This window comes from Eschrichtius robustus, chromosome 14 (assembly GCF_028021215.1).
Source record: "Eschrichtius robustus isolate mEscRob2 chromosome 14, mEscRob2.pri, whole genome shotgun sequence".
In the NCBI taxonomy this organism is placed as follows: domain Eukaryota; kingdom Metazoa; phylum Chordata; class Mammalia; order Artiodactyla; family Eschrichtiidae; genus Eschrichtius; species Eschrichtius robustus.
Genome location: NC_090837.1, coordinates 29,382,209 through 29,400,993, shown reverse-complemented (window position 1 = coordinate 29,400,993; position 18,785 = coordinate 29,382,209). Strand labels below are relative to the sequence as shown.

Here is an 18,785-nt window from a genome sequence, read left to right as displayed (position 1 = left end):
GCGGCACTGACCTTTCTTAGTGGTGAATTATGTGCCCCAATGTCCCCAAGGAGAGGACACAGCAGAAGTCACAGAGAAGGGGACAGAGAACACTGCAGTTCTCCTGCGGGGGATGTGGATGAAATGGGAGGGAGAGGCATGCTGGGCAGAGCCAGTGGGAGAGCACCACCCATCCCCCCCCACAGCTGGGTGCCATCCTGCGGCTCCCGGGCCACCTCCACCTGGATGGGCTCCGGCCTGCAGTCCCCCGCAAAGGCCTTCCTCTTAGAGGGAGGGACATCAGGGCTAAGAAAAGACAGCAGGAAGTGTGTCCGAATGTTATTAATTAATTAATGGTGTTTGGGCGTTGGATGTTGTCTTTTGTTAGTTTTCAGTCTTTTCCAACTTTTCTGAAGCTTGTCTATTTCTCTCCTTTTTAAAAATTGTGGTAAAAAGCACATCACCTGAAATGCACCATTGTGGTCCTTTTTAAGTGTCCAGTTCAGTGGTGTTCAGTTCATCCACATTGTTGGGTACAGATCTCCAAGACTTCATATCTTGCAAAACTCATCCTTTAGTTTTTTGGTTTTTTTCTTTAATTATTTATTTATTTATTATTATTATTATTTTTTTGGCTGTGTTGGGTCTTCGTTGCTGCGCACGGGCTTTCTCTAGTTGCGGCGAGCAGGGGTTACTCTTTGTTGCGATGCGCGGGCTCTAGTCACGCAGGCTTCAGTAGTTGTGGCTCAAAGGCTCTAGAGCACAGGCTCAGTAGTTGTGGCGCATGGGCTTAGTTGCTCCACGGCGTGTGGGATCTTCCAGGACCAGGGCTCGAACCCGTGTCCCCTGCATGGGCAGGAGGATTCTTAACCACTGTGCCACCAGGGAAGCCCCATCTTTAGTTTTTAATGGAAAAATAATATAAAGACTATTTTTAAAAATATTACCTACCCAAGGCCAGTCCTGAAAGCTGCTCGGCCTCAGCTGGTTTGAAAAACCCTGGTGAAGGTGTGTCTCCTCACCTCCCCCTCCCCAGCCCCTGATGGGGACCCTCCAGAGCTGGTCTCACTGGGCAGCCCCCGGACCCCCACCCCATCCAGTACTGTGTCCCCTCCACCCTCCTCGCTGATGGCTGCTGCCTCCGCCCCAGCCCCGCACACCCTGCCTGTGTGTCTGAGATAAGGGGCCGGGGTGGGGGGAAGCTCTGGACGCCTGGCTGCAGAGCCCTTGACCCCCTCGTGCTGCAGAGGGAGAAACGGGCTCTGTGGTCACACAGCTTGTCAGGGGGTCACAGGGGACCAGATCCCAGGGTTCTGTCACCCCGTTCAGAGTCCATCCTTTTACAAGAAGCTGAAGACAGTTACACTGGGCCGGGGAACAGAGAAGGTGGTCAGGATGGAGCTGACTCCGCGTTTTGGAAAATAAGGAATGCAGAGGGTGAGGCTTGGCTGGTGAAAGCCGTTGGGTTCGTTACGGGTGAGACATTGTTCCTCTTTGCTACAGAACATGGTAACAATTCCGTTATCATCCGATCACATCTGTTATAAATTTGATTTTCTAGACTCAGCTTTATACATGAATTTCTTCTTCATTGTGCACTTCCTGGATACATGCTCACTACTTCCTTAAAAACAGATGACTCAGGACTATCAGATTGCATTTTAGGTGAGCTGGGTTTTGTCTGATGTAACTTAGGATGGGTGTTGATCAGTCATAGGATGTGAGAGCTGGCAGGGAATTTAAAGACCGTCTGGTCCTACTCACTCACCTGCAAATGAGGAGACTGACTTGTCTGAATTTAGAGCTTCCAGGAGGCAGGGTTGAGCATCTCGTCAGAGTTTCAATTCACTTCCCGCGCGCACGTAGAACAAAACAGGCTGCAGTCACCCTCCGTGCGGCCTTCCTCTGGCCCTCCAGGGGTTTACCATCACACATCCTACCCTGTCTGGACTCTTGTCTAGAAAAGGCACAGAAAACGGAGTTGTACTTCTGTTCCCAACCCTGCACAAGATCGGCCGAGGTGGGGTGTGTGTGTGGGGGGGTACCTGTCACCTGTTCACCACCGTCCGGATGAACCCAACACAGAGGCAGGTGGGGCGGGCAGAGCTGCGAGCAAGAGCCCGGCCTCCTTTGATGTCCAGTTATCCTACTAGTTGGGCAGCCTGGCTGTTGACTGCATCCCAGCCAGCACGGTGCTGGCACAGGACAGACACACAGCTCACGCTGGTGGGTTGGGTTGGACCCGAAGGAGCTGTGTCTCCAGCTGCCTGGTGACCATCATGGAAGGAATAGGGATTCACACACCATTCCCACACACTCTTGGCTCCTGTGGACCAAGGGAACCTGCCCTGGTTTTGAAGACCTCCAGCCTTTGGAAGCCCTTCAGGGACGTCCTCCTTGTCCCTGGGAGCTGCCATCCTGGCCTCCGGCCACTCCACACTCCTCTGACCCTCTCTGTCCCCAGTCAGGAAGCAAAGCCCATCACCACGCCATCACCTAGAGAGCCCCGGGACTGCTGCCGGCTGGCTGCGCTCCCCACTGGCCGGCTAAATCCTTCAGTTCATCCTCCACCACCACCATTTCGTTTGCAGTTTCCAAACCGACGGGAGAGTTGAAAGAACAATCCCGAAGCAAAATGCACACCCACACCTTGTCTGGGCTGGGCTTTGTGAACACTCAGCCACATTTCTTCCCCTCTGAGCACACACGCCCACCCTTCCTATGAAGCACGTGAAAGCAGGCTGCCTGTACCCCCGACATCTCATTATCACACTTAAAATAACATTGGTTAGATATGATCCACGCTCCACACCTGTTCTCCAAAGGCCTGTTGGAGATGAAAACAACCGCAGCACTTGGATCCCATCAGGGCCGCTGTCTCTCCCTCGCGGTTCTTTCCCCTCCCTTCATCTTTTTAAAATCCTGAACAATCTTTGTGGCTTTATTCTGAACTCTCTTCGAGTTTCCCAGATCTTCTGTAATCAGATTTACACAGAAATAAAAGGCCCTGCACCCCGTGACTTGCTCATCCAGCAAGGCAGCCCCCCGGAGGCCCCCACTCTGGCCACCTTCCCTGTTGAGAAAGGGAGGCTCTTCATCCTAAAGTAAAACCGGAGGCGGTTGCTGCTGTTTGAGATGCTGAGCCTGGAAAGGCAGGTCTCATTTTTCAGTGGAATAACTGAAATCCATGAGGCAGAGGGCAGCTCATCAGGCAGAGGGCCGAATGGTCTAACCCACACACCTCCCCAAGCATTAGGTGCTCTGTGACCCTGTGTTACAGGGTCTGGGTCTCTGGCCCGGCCGTGATCACGCGAGGGATGCAGTCAGGCCCTGACCTCCGGGGGCCTCGCACTGGGCGGGGCCGCAGCCCCTGGGCCTCTGGAATAAGTGTCCCTCTCACATCCACTTGGCCTGTGAGCCTGGTGTTCTGGTTGGTCAAATATTTGTTTAAATACTATATATGAAATACGACTTTTCCAAAGAATTAAAACCCAGGAAAATATACTTTCCTAGACAGCACGACGGGGGCCAGTATATAATAGGTCTGCAGGCTCCACTTGTAACCAGGACCCTCAGGTGGACCCACCAGCCACATTTAGGCTCCACAGACACGGGCCCAGGGCCCACTTGCTAGATGAGCAGGACCTGAGCTCCCCTTTGCAGAACTTCCGGGGAGGGAGCTTTGACAGCTTCAAAACGGCTTTGTTGAAGGTGCAGATGGCGGAAAAGCCCAAGAGTCAGCTCAGAGCCTCGGCACTGGGCACTTGGCACTAGGTGGCCCCTTCCCGCTCGTCCCAGGAATCCAGACCCTCCACCCCCCCTGCCCCCGCCCCCGCTCCACGGCACCACCCAGCCTCCACTCCCAGTCCCAGCACATGCCCCTGCCTGGCCGAGCACGGGTGGACAGCCACTCCCTTCCCAAGCACTGTCCTTTGTCCACCAAGAGTCACATCACATAGAAGCACAATGGTCCCATGTCATTACACTTGTCAAAACCTAGGGTTTTAGCTGCACATAAAGCCACAGGTGGCTATCACCAGCCTGGTCCCAGAGCTTGACCTGGTCCCTTGGGGTCTTTCTCCAGGGGCTCCTCAGGATTTGGAGAGGACAGGATGGAACCTACCTCCCCATCACCATGACTTTCAGACACGGGCAGGGAGCAGTGAGACCTGTCCCCGGGGTTGGGGGGCTTTTTCCCACCTATATCCAGACCTGGGCAGTGGCCCCAGGTCCTTACCCCACGTGGTGACCATGGAGGAAACAGGGCAGGGCGAGGGGCTGTGGAAGGTGGAAAGCGAGCAGACAGGAGACGAGGACCCAGAACTCTGGCTCTGTCCAGACCGGGCCCTGGGTGGCGCCCCTCCCACTTGGGGCCACCGGGACCTCAGGACTCCCTGCCCAGACATCCCTGAGCTTGCTTCAGGGCCCGCTCCTCCCACTAGTCACTGTGACACGGAATGTGGCCCAGGGATGGCCATAGTGGCGGGGGGGAGAGATGGACCGAGGGTTGGTGTGCACAGGAGATGCTTCCCGTGTGGGACGCAGGAACGGTTTCCGCAAGCCTGATTTGTAGCTGCTGTGTCTTTAGCCTGCCTGTGCCCTTGCTTGGGCCCCGTCTGTGTTAGGGGCAGGGTACCCTTTCACTCCCACCTGCCTCAGCGGCAGTGACACCTAAACTTGGAGGGGTGGCATGCAGATTCTGTACAAAATTGTCTAGCACTGAGCCCTTGTCACCTCCCCCTCCCCCCTCATGGTGCAGGGGACAGGCTGGGCTGCTGGTCAGCAGGGAGAGTCCATCAGAAACTCCAGTAAATCAGCCTACCCCCCATCAAATCCAGGTGTCCCTGAGGCCATGCCGACACCTATTCTCTGGCTCCAGTGAACACCTTGGACTCAAATTCCACCCAAGGACTAGCTTTGGTGAGGTGGCCATTTCAACAAAGCACTGAAGCTGTCGACGTGGGCACTTCTCTTTACTCAGGGGCTTGATTCCGCAGGGACTGAGTGACCAGGCTCTTCCAGGAACCACAGCCCCTCCCTCCACTCCCTGCACCAGACTCAGCACCAGCACACAGATAAAGGGAGCATTTCTTTGGAGTCAATAATTAAATTGAGCTACGGCAACACGCAGGCTAAGCAAGGGTGCTGGGTTGTCTCGGGTCCTGACTGGGGGCATGGGCGGGGCTGTGCCCCCTAACCTGCTTCCCCAGGTGCCCTGTGTGTAAAGAGAGGTATGGGGACCTACAGGAAGGCAGAGAAGCAGCATTGCGGGGGAGGGTGAGGGGGACAGGGCAGGGATCTTAAGGTTAAAGAAACTGACCCCTGAAATTGGGAACGTTTGAAAAACTCCAGAAGAAAACATTTTAAGTTCTCCACTTCTTTCAAACCACACACAAACACACACACACACACACACACACACACATGCGCGCGCACATTAGGATTTCCCCAGAGTTTTCACGCATCTAAAAGGAAACTGGTGGTGCCAATGACAGAAGGGTTGCTTCCTCATCATGGGGCATTTCCACTTGGCTTGGGGTGGGGTGGGGCACAGCCCCCAGTTTCCACACTCTCCTCACCTGAAGTGTTCACGGGGAAACTCACACACACTCCGACTGAAGATGCCAGGGGCTCAGATCCCCCAGGACAACCCTTTCCTTTTACAGAAGCACAAACCCAAGCCCAGAGGATCTGAGGTAGCACGGAGCTAGTTGGAAACGGAGTCGGGACTGAAATCCAAGTCACCCTGACTCACTGCAAAGTGGTCATTCCTTTCCACCATAGAGGACCGCTTGGAAGGGGGACCGCAGCTCCTGAGAGCCTAATTCACGCCCAGAAGTGACCTCGACTCTCGCCTGGCACACAGGAGGCATTTGTGGCACAGAAATACCTGTGAGCCGCCTGGCCAGCTGGGCTGCCCACAGGAGTGGCCTGGAGATTCCTGGGTGTCAGGTGGAGCCGTGCCCCTGGGAGGCTGGCAGCGGGGGCCCAGGCTGCTGGGGTGACAGCCCCTGGGGGTTGAGGACCACTGAGAAGGTAGGGTGGGGGACCCAGAACCCTGATGCCAGCAGCTAAGGATTAAAGACTGTTTACCTGCTGGAGGGGCTGTGGGCAAACACTGGGGAAGGGGAGGGCGGGGGTTCAGAAAGGTCGGGCTGTACCTTGTAAAAGGAACAGGAAACCAAGCTTTGCACAGCAGAACTGTCTCCTGGGCCGGGGGAGGGCTTAGCTCATTCCACAGGGAACCCCTGACTTTCCGTGGCCCCAGCGGAGAGAGAAGACACACGAGCTCCATAAGATTGAAGTTTCCTCCCTCCTCCAGCTTCGCACTTATTCACACGCAGGAGGTCCGCGTCCACATCCCCTCCCAACAGCAAGGGAGGCCCCGACCCAGTGATGGGGAAAGTGAGGGAACCAGGCAGAGAGCCCAGACCCCTGCCCCTTCCGGGGCCAACAAAGAGCCTTTCCTCCCAGATTCCGGATGGAGAGGCTGCGTAAACTGTGCAGGGCGGGTGTGTGTGTGTGTGTGTTCGTTTTCAGGTCCAGCCATGTGTTCACTTTAATCAACTCCATCACAAACTGTTCCAAGTGCTCAGAACCGAAGGGCACCTGTATTTCGAGATGGAGATACAGTAGGGCGGAGACGTAAGAACCCGTGCCGGAGCCTGAGTCGGGGGGCGGGGGTCAGAGTCGCCCCGAAAAACTCCACTCCCGTGTCCCACAGCCCTCTACCCGCTGGGTTTGAACCCGTGGCGGGCGGGGACCATGAGCACCCCTAGGCCCGCGGTCCGGGAACCCGCGAGGGGTCTCCAGTTTCCCTCCGCGCGGGGCAGCGAAGGGGTGGGGGTCGAGCTTGTCCTTCCCGTCCGCCCACCGCCCGCTGCGTCTCCGCCCCGACCCACTCGGGTGGGCGCCCCAAGGACCGGCTCTTTCCCGGCCCGGCCCCCCAGCAGGGGTCCCTCCACTGTCCCGGGTCTGTTCTCCCTTCTGGGACCGCACAGGGTCGAGGCAGCCCGGGAAGAACGGCCCCTGGGTGGGGAGCCCAGGGCGCGCAGGCCGCGGGGAGGAGCGGAGGGAGGCGCACCGACCGCTGGGGGCCCGGGGTGGGGGCAGGGGGAAGGCGCAAGGACCGCGGGGGCGAGGGGGCGAGCGGGTGTGAGGCGGGAGCTGGGAAGACCCGGCCTGGCCCAGGGAGATGGGGGAGGGCGCACGGGTGGCGGGGGTGGAGGGGGTGCGGCCGGGGGGGCGGGGAGGGCCCGGCCATTGGCCAGGGCGGCTGGGGGAGGGGCGGGGAGGGGCGGCTGGCGCCGAGTCCAGGGCGCCGAGCGGCTGGGCCCGCAGTCGCCGCGCTGTCCGAGCAGCGAGCGCTGAGCTCGCGCCATGAGGGAGATCGTGCACATCCAAGCGGGCCAGTGCGGGAACCAGATCGGCACCAAGGTGGGCGCGGGCCGGGCCGGGCTCCCTGCGGGTGGGCGGCCCGCCCCTCCCTAATCCCTCGGGCCGGGGCAGCGCGGGAGGACCGGTGCGGCCGAGGGGGACGTCACCGCGGGACCCGGCCCCGCTCCCCGTCCCCGCGGCCCCGGAGCGCCCGCAGGCAGCTCAGGCGCGCCTGGAATTGTGCGGCCGCTCCCCGCGCGCCGCCCGCCCGCCGGGCCGGCCCTAGGGGAGCCGCGGGTGCCAGGGCCCCGGGCTGACAGTCTGTCCTTCGCCCCGCCCTTTGCAAGTTTTGGGAAGTGATCAGCGACGAACATGGCATCGACCCTGCTGGAGGCTACGTGGGTGACTCGACGCTCCAACTGGAGAGGATCAACGTCTACTACAATGAGTCATCGTGTGAGTGGCGCGGCGCGACCCCGCCCTTCCCCCCGATCCCCGGCCATCCCTCTCTGGGACCCCGTCATCGCCCTGTGGGACCCCGGCCATGCTCCCCCTCCCCAACCCGCGGGGCCGCCCGGCGCGTGGGTGGTTCACTCTGGAAAAATCCTCCCAGATGTAGCGGGACGCCCGACTCCTCCCTCGCTCCCGCTGGGGCGGGAAATCCGACGTCGGTTGATTTCAAACAGCATCTCGTCCTCCCTGGCGGGTCTGAGCTCTTGAAGCGGACCCGTTGCTGCTGTGAAATCAGCTTAGTGGGTCATGTCCGGCTCTTATTAAAATTTATTTTATCTTTAAAATTTTTATTTCTTAATGAAGGTTTTTGGCTAAAACTTTGAAAAACACTTCCTCAAATGATTTTTCTGGCCCTTTGCAGACCTCCAAAAAGACTTTACATCCCCTGGAATCTGCAACTACAGACAGAGAGGGTCATTGTCTGGTGGAGTTTAGTAAAAATTCCAGGTTGTGGTTTATCCAAGTTTGAGAATAGTATCACCCCTGTCCTGGGTAGCTACATCTATATGGTGGTTACATTATACTTTATTTTTGTAACAACGTTTATTATAAAAGTGATACATGCCCTTCACAAGACAACACAAAACTAAGACATTGAAGGGACACCCAGGAAGTGACAGGAGCTGCCCTTCCATACACATGTGTCCCCGGCCCCAGAGATAAGCACGCTCTGTCTTTGGAGTTACTGCTGCTTGTCCACACGAGAGCTGGGAAGAACAGGACACATAAATTACTGGGTTTTAAAAAGGTCTGGAACAGCAGGACATGGATGGTGAGATTCCTGGATGGAACTGAGAAGAGGGCAATATACATGGCACTTGCTGGTCACCCTCAGGCCTAGCCTGGTGACATTCTTTCTTCAGCCTGGGTGTGTGCGTAGCAGGACGGGTTGTAGAGCAGTTCCCAATGCAGTCCTAGTGACCCCACCCTCATGGGGACAGTTTCTTGCCCAGTTGGTGTGAGTGTGTGCTTACAGATGAAACGGCACACGGCCACACTTGTCCATAAATGAGACAGTCTCCCGGGAAACAGCCGTGGACGCACCTGGAACAGGTGCTCAGACTCGCTCGTGGGTTCACGTGTGTGTGAGGGAGGGAGGTGCCAAAGTGTCCCGGCAGCTCGGCCACTCGCTGCAGCAAGTACAATTTCTGTGGAGCTAAAAAGTAGAACTGCCCACGGGTAAGAACTGGAAAATACAGGCGGCAGGAGGTCGGGAGACCTCGTTTCTCATCCTGCCTTTTCCAGGAACTTCCTGTGCCCTGTGCCGGGCTGGCTTCCTCATCCGGACAAGTCCACGGTGGACTGTGTACTTTGGGGCTCTCCTCCCCCAGGGCTGAGATTCTGTGACTCTAAGAAAGCCCGCTCTGTACATCCCAGGTGGCTGTGCTGGTGGGACTTGCTCCCGGGAAGTCCATTGCCTTAGGAACCAGAGACTGACCCTTGTGCGTGGGCTCTGTTCTCTTCCAGCTCAAAAGTATGTGCCCAGGGCTGCCCTGGTGGACTTGGAGCCGGGCACCATGGACAGCGTGCGGTCTGGGCCTTTCGGGCAGCTCTTCCAGCCTGACAACTTCATCTTCGGTAGGTTCCGTCTTTCCTCCTTTCTTCTTCCTCTTTTTTATTTTTTAAACATCCAGCTAATTTGGGTGCAAGATTAAAAACATCACGTGGTGTAGAAAAGCTTAGAATGGAAATCAGCAGTCCCCAGCCCCATCATAGGCAGCCTCTTTAAGAAAAGTACCCTCTTGGGGAAAAGTAACCTTTGATTCTCTAAATGAAATGCTTACTGGTGATAGTTCTTGATTTTGAAAATTTTTAGACATTAACTTCTTTTTCCCTCTTATAAATGACTATCCTAATATGGTAATAATAATTTGTCTTTGGTTTTTATGTTGCTCATCTTTTAACTTCAGTGTGTTTATATTTCTTCTTCCATCATCTATAGACAGTTGTTCTGCTTTCTTTCCGAAGGTTGGTGCCATATGAATTTATTAGTTTTATCGGATTTGGGCAAATCTTCCTTCCCCCTTCCTCCACCAGAAAATGATGGCAGCGCCTGTTCCTCTGCAAACTCCTCAAGAAAATTATATAAAATTAAACGAAGTGGCACTGTTAGTGTGACCAGCCTCTTTCACCTTGGAGCCATGGTTTTGGGAGTCAAGGTTACTTCAAAGTGTACAAGAGGAGGCAGAATCTTGGAAGGTTTTATTGGTACATGAATTGATTCCCTTGTATTAGAATCAGGCAGTGACCTGTCATAAAGGTACAGCGAGGTACCTTCAGCTGGGTACATGTTCACGAAGTTTATGAGTCCTCTTGGTGTCATCCCCTTCCCCATCACAATGACAACCTACACAAGCAATGGGACAGGCGAAGCTTCTGATAATTTGTTCAAGGGTTTTTGTCACCTTTGATATTTCAAATAGACCAGGACGAAGGTCTCTGGTGCCCCTTTCATTACATCAAAAAATCTAAATTAGCAGTATTTTTATAGTCTACAAATGGGGACATTTATATTCTTTACCTTTTGCTGAACTAGACTTTTCATAGTTGTTCTCAAGCAAAGATGCTTCAAGATCCTACCATCCAATATGGTAGCCACTAGCTACGTGTGGCTATTTAAATTTAATTAAAGTTAAATAAAATCAGTCTACTTCCTCAGTTGTAGTCGACACACCCAGTGCTCAATAGCCAAGTGTGGCTAGTGGCTACCATATTGGACAGTGCAAAGATACAACAGTCCCATCACTGCAGAAAGTTGTATCAGACAGCAGTGCTCACAGCCTTAATAGAGATATTCTACCAAATTAGAGGAACGAAGATGGTACTGATATGAAATAGCTTTAATAGTAATTTTTAAAAGTTGAGACTATTTTTAACTAAGAAAATAACATGTTTGCCATGGGGCATGGAGAGGACCCAGAATGTCTGAACGCACTGTGGTGTGCTGTTAGGCTCAACAATTGTTTTTAAGTCATTCTCCAGTTAATAAAAGAGGCCGAGTTGCCTGTGAATGGAGACGGTTCACCCCCATTGCCTTCAGAGTTGGTGAATTAAAAAAAACAGTGTCATTCCATTTTCAGATATAGTTTGAAATAGTTTAAAAAAAAACACTGACTTGAAGTAACTAATTTTAAAAGTGGAAGTTCTCTGCATTTGAGTTTTAAACATGAATATGCTTTAGAAAACCCCAGTTTTTTCTTAACAAACTGCTCGTTGCATAGCAGTCATGCCTATTAGTGGGAGAGAGTTTTGTGGGACAAAGCGAAGCACCAGGAAGGTTGACCTTAGGCCTCTCTGTACGTGTAACTTTCTCTTCCGGATTCAGGGCTGGAGGGGAGTCCGGGAGCACGTAGCCCTAAGCTTTACCCCACACCCCGTGTGAGCTGGAGGTGAACCAGGGGTGGGCTCTGAGGCCCCTGGGATCTGTTGCAGCTTCGTGTTCTACAATTTGGAGCCACTGGTTAATGTCCCAACCTCTATTGCAGAAGATGTTCAACTCCTGACCCCCAAATATTTAACTGGGAACGCCTGTTGCTATGAGACAGTGGCAAAATATTTTCAGAAGCCTCCAGCTTCCTTCTTTTGTCGATGGCCGAGAAAACCTCATGGCTGATCACGCTGTAAACACCGAGGAAGCCAAGTGGATGATGTGAGCTGGAGGGAGGGGAGGGTCAAGGCCAAGGGGCTTCACTGGCTGTGGCTGCCTGTCGCCCGGTGTCCCCACTGCCCTCCGGTGATTGGTTTCCACGCTGTTTAGTGAAATCATTCTTAGTCCCTCGGGGCGGCTGAAGGTGCATCTGCTCTTCACCAAGCTCCAGGTGGGAGGCTGGCCCGGCGCGTGCTGGCTTGGTGGGGAGGTGCGAGAGTCGTGGGGGCCTAGGAAGGATGTGATGGTTTTCCAGCCTCATACGAGAAGGCGGCCAGCCAGGTTTCACCGTAAAGGGAGTCTGTGTTCGTGAGCGAGAATGCAGTTACCTCCTGGGGGCGGGAAACGCCCCAAGGGGCCGTGGCAGGACTCAAGGCTGCCCCTCTGGAGTCTGTCCATCTCTGCCCCCGGCTCGATGGCCTCGCTGACGTCACCAGTCCTCTGCTCATAGATATTTAGCTCTTGACCTTTTCACTGTTACAAACTGCTCCCTGGTGAATCTCTGTCCACATGTCATTCTGCGCGTTTTGGGTAGACTCGCTGAGTCAATGGGACCAACTTGGATCCTTGTCGCTGACTTGCCCCCTGTGGAGGCCCGTCCTCCTCATGCCCCCAGTGGCTCCAGTGTGTGTGGGGGGGCCTTGCCCCAGACCCCCGTCAGCACGGTGTTACCAAGCTTTTGAGTTCTGTCAGCTTCATGGAGGGTAATAGAATCTCCTTATTTAGTTTGCATTTCCCTCGTGAGGAGTATGCCATGGGTTTGTTATTTGCACTTCCCTCCCTGCGATCTGTGCTTATATCCTTTGCCCATCTTCCTAAAGGCTGTCGTTGTCCTTATGGATTTGTAGGACTTCTTTAGATGCTTCCGAAGGGATTCCCTTGGTATAAGATATGAATCACTAATAGTCAGTACATCTTAAACTTACTGAATAATCACAGAATTTCGGTGGTTCTTCTTTTACAGACTTGCACTTTACACCACAGGGCTTAGCACTGATAAATGCTGTGCAAGATCCAAAGACATTTGAGCTAAGACTCCTTCCCAATGTGTGAGGCCGCCCCCCGGGGTAACTGCAGAATCCAGGGGTGTCCGAGAGCAGGCCCCGCCCCCAAGTGCCCAGAGCCTTCCTTCTGCTGTGGTGCTAGGCGGGTCTCCAGGGACAGCCCCGGCTGTGTCACTGCCACAGCTCAGTTTCCCCCATCGGTGCACGGGGGTGGTGGTGAATTGTTGCCACCAGTGGGGTAGACAGAAATCAAGGGAATGTCTTTGGCGTAAGGGGGGAGAGGTCTGCACAGCATGTGCCAGCAGCGCCTTGGCCCCTCTGCTCCTCTTGCTTTCTGAGTCCACCTGACGCAGCCGAATCCCCTGCCCGCTCCACCTTCAGCAGTGGGACCACCGTGGTCTCTTTTGTTCGACGTGTAGGGAAAGTTTGATAAGGGGGATGATGGATTTATTTTTAAATTTTTTATAATACATGATTCTTTTCAAAACCAAATTTGATATACCCAAACTGAAGAAATACAATGTCTTTAAATAGCCTTCCTTGCTTCCTCAACAGCTGACCATTTTAGCCGCACCTTACACTGCCTAATTACCAGTTAATGAGAAATGGCAATGCCTTGTCTTTTTTTTTTTTAAATTAATTAATTAATTTATTTATTCTTGGCTGTGTTGGGTCTTCGTTTCTGTGCGAGGGCTTTCTCTAGTTGCGGCGAGCGGGGGCCACTCTTCATCGCGGTGCGCGGGCCTCTCACTATCGCGGCCTCTCTTGTTGCAGAGCACAGGCTCCAGACGCGCAGGCTCAGTAGTTGTGGCTCACGGGCCCAGTTGCTCCGCGGCATGTGGGATCTTTCCAGACCAGGGCTCGAACCCATGTCCCCTGCACTGGCAGGTAGATTCTCAACCACTGCGCCACCAGGGGAGCCCTGTCTTTTTAATTTATCTTTAAATCTCTGCATCATTTACTTTGATTTTACTGCTTTTTGTCATTTACCTTACAGTGTGCTCTAGAATTCAGTTCTCAGTGGTTTCTCTAATATTCCTTAAAATGCATATTAACGTATTGATTTGAGTTGAAAATTAAAGTCGTGTTTTTCTGACAGAAAGTAAGTCCAATCTACAGAATCGCTCTGATAATGAGGGCTGCCTTTGCCAGTTAGGTTACGTGGCCAATAGTTTTTACAACCTGAATAAGCTAAATCTGCAACCTAAAAATTTTGACAAAAATATATTTAAAACATTTCGTTAAAAACCATATTTGCAAAGTTGTGTTGGAATTAAGATTTCAAATTTTCCAACCCTTTCTATGTATACTGGACCACACAAAGAGTCTTTCAATGAAAGAGCATTAGGTAAGTCTTGGTGCAAAGCCTTTTGGACCAACAGAAGGAAAGTGTGATTGATGCAAGTCAGGTGTTTCCAATTCTGCTTTCCACAAAATTGAGTTTTGGGCTGAAAGATGATTAAAAATACTTTTTTTTTCTTTTTGGCCGTGCCACGTGGCATGTGGGATAGCCAGGGAAGTCCCTAAAAATACACTGTGATGATAGATCACTATTTGATTTTTGGCATTTACTCTGAAGATCAAATAATTCAATGACATTGTTAGAATACAATTGATTCCATTTACATATTTATGTGAACAAGACTTCTCAGTATTTATATATGTAAAAACAAAGAAAAAGGAATAAAATGGATGCCAAGTACTTCCCTGGTGGTCCAGTGGTTAAGACTGCACTTCCACTACAGTGGGCACGGGTTCGGTCCCCGGTCAGGGAAGATCCTACATGTGGTGTGGTGCGGCCAAAAAAAAAAAGAAAAAAAAGGATGCCAAACCTTGTCTCATTCTGGCAATATCTGATGTTCACACTTGGATAAATGAACTAATTGAAAAGAATACAGTTATTGACATTTTAAACACCTTGTGATCATAGGAATTTTTTTAAAAAATTCAATTTCAACTTAGGATTTATTCCTGTTTTGTTTTTTTGTTTTTTTTTTTTGTTTTTTTGGCCACGCTATGCAGCTTGTGGGATCTTAGTTCCCCGACCAGGGATCAAACCCTGGCTACGGCAGTGAATCTGCCAAGCCCTAACCACTGGACCGCCAGGGAAGTCCCTATTCCTGATCTTTACATGGACTCTGCAGGATACATTTAATAGAATGATGTAACATGTTTGTTTTCAAAAGGGAGTGTTTATAGTACCTCGGAAATTAAAATATCATTTGCAACTATTTGAATTTATGAAGACGTTAGATGTCAGCTTAATGTTGGGGTATGTAGTTTCTAAATATTTTCAGGGCTACAGAGCAGTGGTGTCTGAAGAGCACTGCATTACAGGAAATGTGCAGTGTCCAGAAAAGCAAAAATGAAAATAAGTTCCTCCCGGTCCTCTTTGCCAGATCTTTTTAAGTGCATCCATTCAAACAAACACAGGCCTGTGTATACAGCTTGGAAAAAATGCTTTGTCTACTGATGGAGCTTCCATTTTATAACGAAGTGAACTGAAAATTAGGATTTTAAATTGAGCAACCAACCTTTCAGATTAAAAATTTTTTCCATAAAGTAAAGTAGAAATAAGCATGTTGGGGAAAATGCACTGTTGCTTAAAACAAACAAACAAAAACCCCAAAACAGACTAATGAGAAGGTCTCTTTCTAGTTACTTGAACTCCTTGGAAAAAATACAAAGACTTTCACATATGTTAATCTTACCACGACTGACTGGAAGCAATTTGAGGGCAGGAATGACTTCCTGTGCTGGGTGTTTAATTACAGGTGCAAAATAGTGGGTGCTCAGAAACTTTTGCAACCGTAATTCTGGATGATGAACGAGGAGCCCCGTTAACGTGAGAAAGTATTACTGTTTCGAAAAGAAAGTATTTGTGCATAGTACAAAATTCAGAGAGCCCAAAGGAGAGGGGAAAGCAATTTGTTTTTTAATGTATACTTTCTGTTCTCTTTGTCTTTTACCTTGTGGGAGAATTATCTACTTAAAAACAAGAATGGAATTACCAGGTCAGAACACGTGTACATCTTAAAACTGGTGGATTTCCCTTGTCTGAAGCAGCTGCCTGCCCTCCCGCGCTCCTGCAGTGCTGGGGGACCGGGGCCCACCCCTCGCTCTATTATCTAATCGTTTCCTAACACATTTTAAACGTACTAACGGCCCCTCGCAGCTCCCCCCGCCCCATAGCCCTGTCTGAAACGTGTCCCCTCTCTTGCTTGACTCCAGGACAGACTGGTGCCGGGAACAACTGGGCCAAAGGCCACTACACGGAGGGCGCTGAGCTGGTGGACTCGGTCCTGGACGTGGTGCGGAAGGAGTGCGAGCACTGCGACTGCCTGCAGGGCTTCCAGCTGACCCACTCGCTGGGCGGCGGCACCGGTTCTGGGATGGGCACTCTCCTCATCAGCAAGATCCGCGAGGAGTACCCCGACCGCATCATGAACACCTTCAGCGTGATGCCCTCGCCCAAGGTGTCGGACACGGTGGTGGAGCCCTACAACGCCACCCTCTCCGTGCACCAGCTGGTGGAGAACACGGACGAGACCTACTGCATCGACAACGAGGCCCTGTACGACATCTGCTTCCGCACCCTGAAACTGACCACGCCCACCTACGGGGACCTCAACCACCTGGTGTCGGCCACCATGAGCGGGGTCACCACCTCCCTGCGCTTCCCCGGCCAGCTCAACGCTGACTTGCGCAAGCTGGCCGTGAACATGGTGCCCTTCCCGCGCCTGCACTTCTTCATGCCCGGCTTTGCCCCGCTCACCGCCCGTGGCAGCCAGCAGTACCGGGCGCTGACGGTGCCCGAGCTCACCCAGCAGATGTTCGATGCCAAGAATATGATGGCGGCCTGTGACCCCCGCCACGGCCGCTACCTGACCGTGGCCGCCGTGTTCCGGGGCCCCATGTCCATGAAGGAGGTGGATGAGCAGATGCTGGCCATCCAGAACAAGAACAGCAGCTACTTCGTGGAGTGGATCCCCAACAACGTGAAGGTGGCCGTGTGCGACATCCCGCCGCGCGGCCTGAAGATGGCCGCCACCTTCATCGGCAACAGCACGGCCATCCAGGAGCTGTTCAAGCGCATCTCGGAGCAGTTCTCAGCCATGTTCCGGCGCAAGGCCTTCCTGCACTGGTTCACGGGTGAGGGCATGGACGAGATGGAGTTCACTGAGGCCGAAAGCAACATGAACGACCTGGTGTCTGAGTACCAGCAGTACCAGGACGCCACAGCCGACGAGGGCGAGGAAGCTTTTGAGGACGACGAGGAGGAGGTCAACGAATAGAGGCGCGTCCCTGCCTTGGACGCCGCGGCTCAGAGGTCCTTCCTCCAATCCTGGTGAGTCTCCTGGCCGCCAAGGGGAGCCCTGGTCTGAGTGTGTGGGGACGGGCCCCTCGCAGAGGCAGCGAGACTGTCCTGTCCGTCATCCGGGATGAAGGACATCAGAAGAGCGGGGACCGGCATCCCTACCCAAACATCAGACCAGAGAGGACTTGAAAGAACTCATGGGCCATAAATAAAGGGCTAAATAAATAAACCTCACCTTCTCTTAAGTGTTCAACCATGTCTGGGAATTAGGGGGTTAGAAACGGTGTGTTTCATCCTGTGATGACACCTGGAGCCACAAGGTGCTGCCTCGTACTGGACGTGCAGCTCTGAACTCGGGAACAACCTGGTCACAATAAACCCTAAGTGTCCCTGTCTCTCCCGCCTCTGCTTCCCCGACAGCACCCGCCCCTTCCTGGGGTGCAGCCCTGACAGCCCACTCCACGCAGGCAGGGGCTTCACTTCCGTTGGAGGCTCTCGGGCAGCCCTGAGATTCTTTAATTGGTGGCTCCTATGGAAAGCAGCACACCCCCAAATAAAAGCCCTTGTCCCCGTTTGTACGTCCCCAGCACTTACGCCCCCACGAATCTTTCCTGCGTCCAGCCCTAGGCTAGTCCACCCAGCCTCCCCTAACAACCTGGCTGAGATTTGGAGGAGCCACAGAAAATGACCCTCAGGCTTCCAGCCAAAGCTGGGGACACACAAGCTCAAGGTGGGTGGGGTGCCGGCTGGTGGCTCTGGGAGCTGCTGTGCTTCCTTCTGGGGGTGCAGGGCCAGCAGGCAGGCCCTGGCACAGGGCACAGGATCCCCCGCCCCCCCACCTCACGGTGTCTGCTCCCTAAGACGCCTTTTAGGCTCAGCCTCCACGGGGCGAGCGGGCTCGCTTCCCAGGTTCTGGCTTCTTCCCCCTGGAGGGCACTGTGAGCCCAGCTGCTTCAGCCCAGGGAACACGAGCGTGTCACTGCGGGTGGAAGCATTTTAATGCTAGTGCTGGACCCCCTGCCCAGCCTCCCCACCCCTCATGGGTCCCTGAGGAACTGCTGAGCTGAGCCCCTGCCCCATGGTGGCCCTCTGTAATTCTGTGTCCGCTGCGCCTTGGACAAAATGACCCACAAAACACGCAACATGGCTTGAACCGAGGTGAGATCCCGTTTTTGCAAAAATCTAACCATTTTGTGAGACTACGGTGAAAATCTCTCACCGCCCCCATCTACGCTGGACCCTCACTAGGTCTGACGGGCCTTGGAGGAGAGACGGGTGCCTTGAGCGCCTGCTGGAGGCCAAACCCGAGTCAGGCCCCGACACACTCATGCTGCGCGGGTGCCGCACTGAGGCCACAGCGGCCACTCTGGGCCCCACTGGCCGCCAGCCATGCAGGACCTCATACAGCGCAGGGGAGATGTGGGTCACCACCCGAGCGCCATCAGGCCTGACTCACGACTGGCACCACCCAGGAGGCTCAGCAGGGGCGGCGCACGCTGGCCCCCTCCCTGCAGGGCTGTCCTCCTCACGTAACAGCCTTACTCAACAAGCGCCCAGAGCATCCCGTGAGGAAGTGAAGGGAGGCTGTGATTGGTACCCGTGCAGCCCCAGCTCCCGGGATGCTGTGATGCCGTTAGTGCTTCTGTGGCCTGGCGAGCTGGAGTGTGGAAGAGTGGTCCCAGGATGGGCAGGGGGGCGGGGGCCACCTGGGCCACCTGCCACCCCATCGGTCCAGTGCTCCTCCAGGACGCCAGCCGATTCTGTGCCTGAAGCCTGACAAGTCACGTCCCACAACACATCTGCGTCAAGAACACACAAGCAAGTTGGAATAACACTAAAGGAGACAGCTAAAAAGTATTAAAAATGCAGAAATGTGTGGTGCCTCCAAGTCCAGATAATGGCATTTGAAGACCTACATCTTCTTCGGGCCACCTTCTGGTGGGCTCTG

The 18,785-nt window shown here is 53.5% G+C and overlaps 1 protein-coding gene across 1 annotated transcript; it reads left to right on the top strand.

Moving 5' to 3' along the window:
• Positions 1 to 7,292: 7,292 nt before the first annotated feature.
• TUBB6 (tubulin beta 6 class V) lies at positions 7,293 to 17,082 on the top strand. Its single transcript, XM_068563858.1, has 4 exons — positions 7,293 to 7,416; positions 7,704 to 7,812; positions 9,337 to 9,447; positions 15,751 to 17,082. Exons 1-4 carry the CDS (start codon positions 7,360 to 7,362, stop codon positions 16,812 to 16,814), a joined length of 1,341 nt encoding a protein of 446 aa, XP_068419959.1. The 5' UTR covers positions 7,293 to 7,359; the 3' UTR covers positions 16,815 to 17,082.
• Positions 17,083 to 18,785: the final 1,703 nt, after the last annotated feature.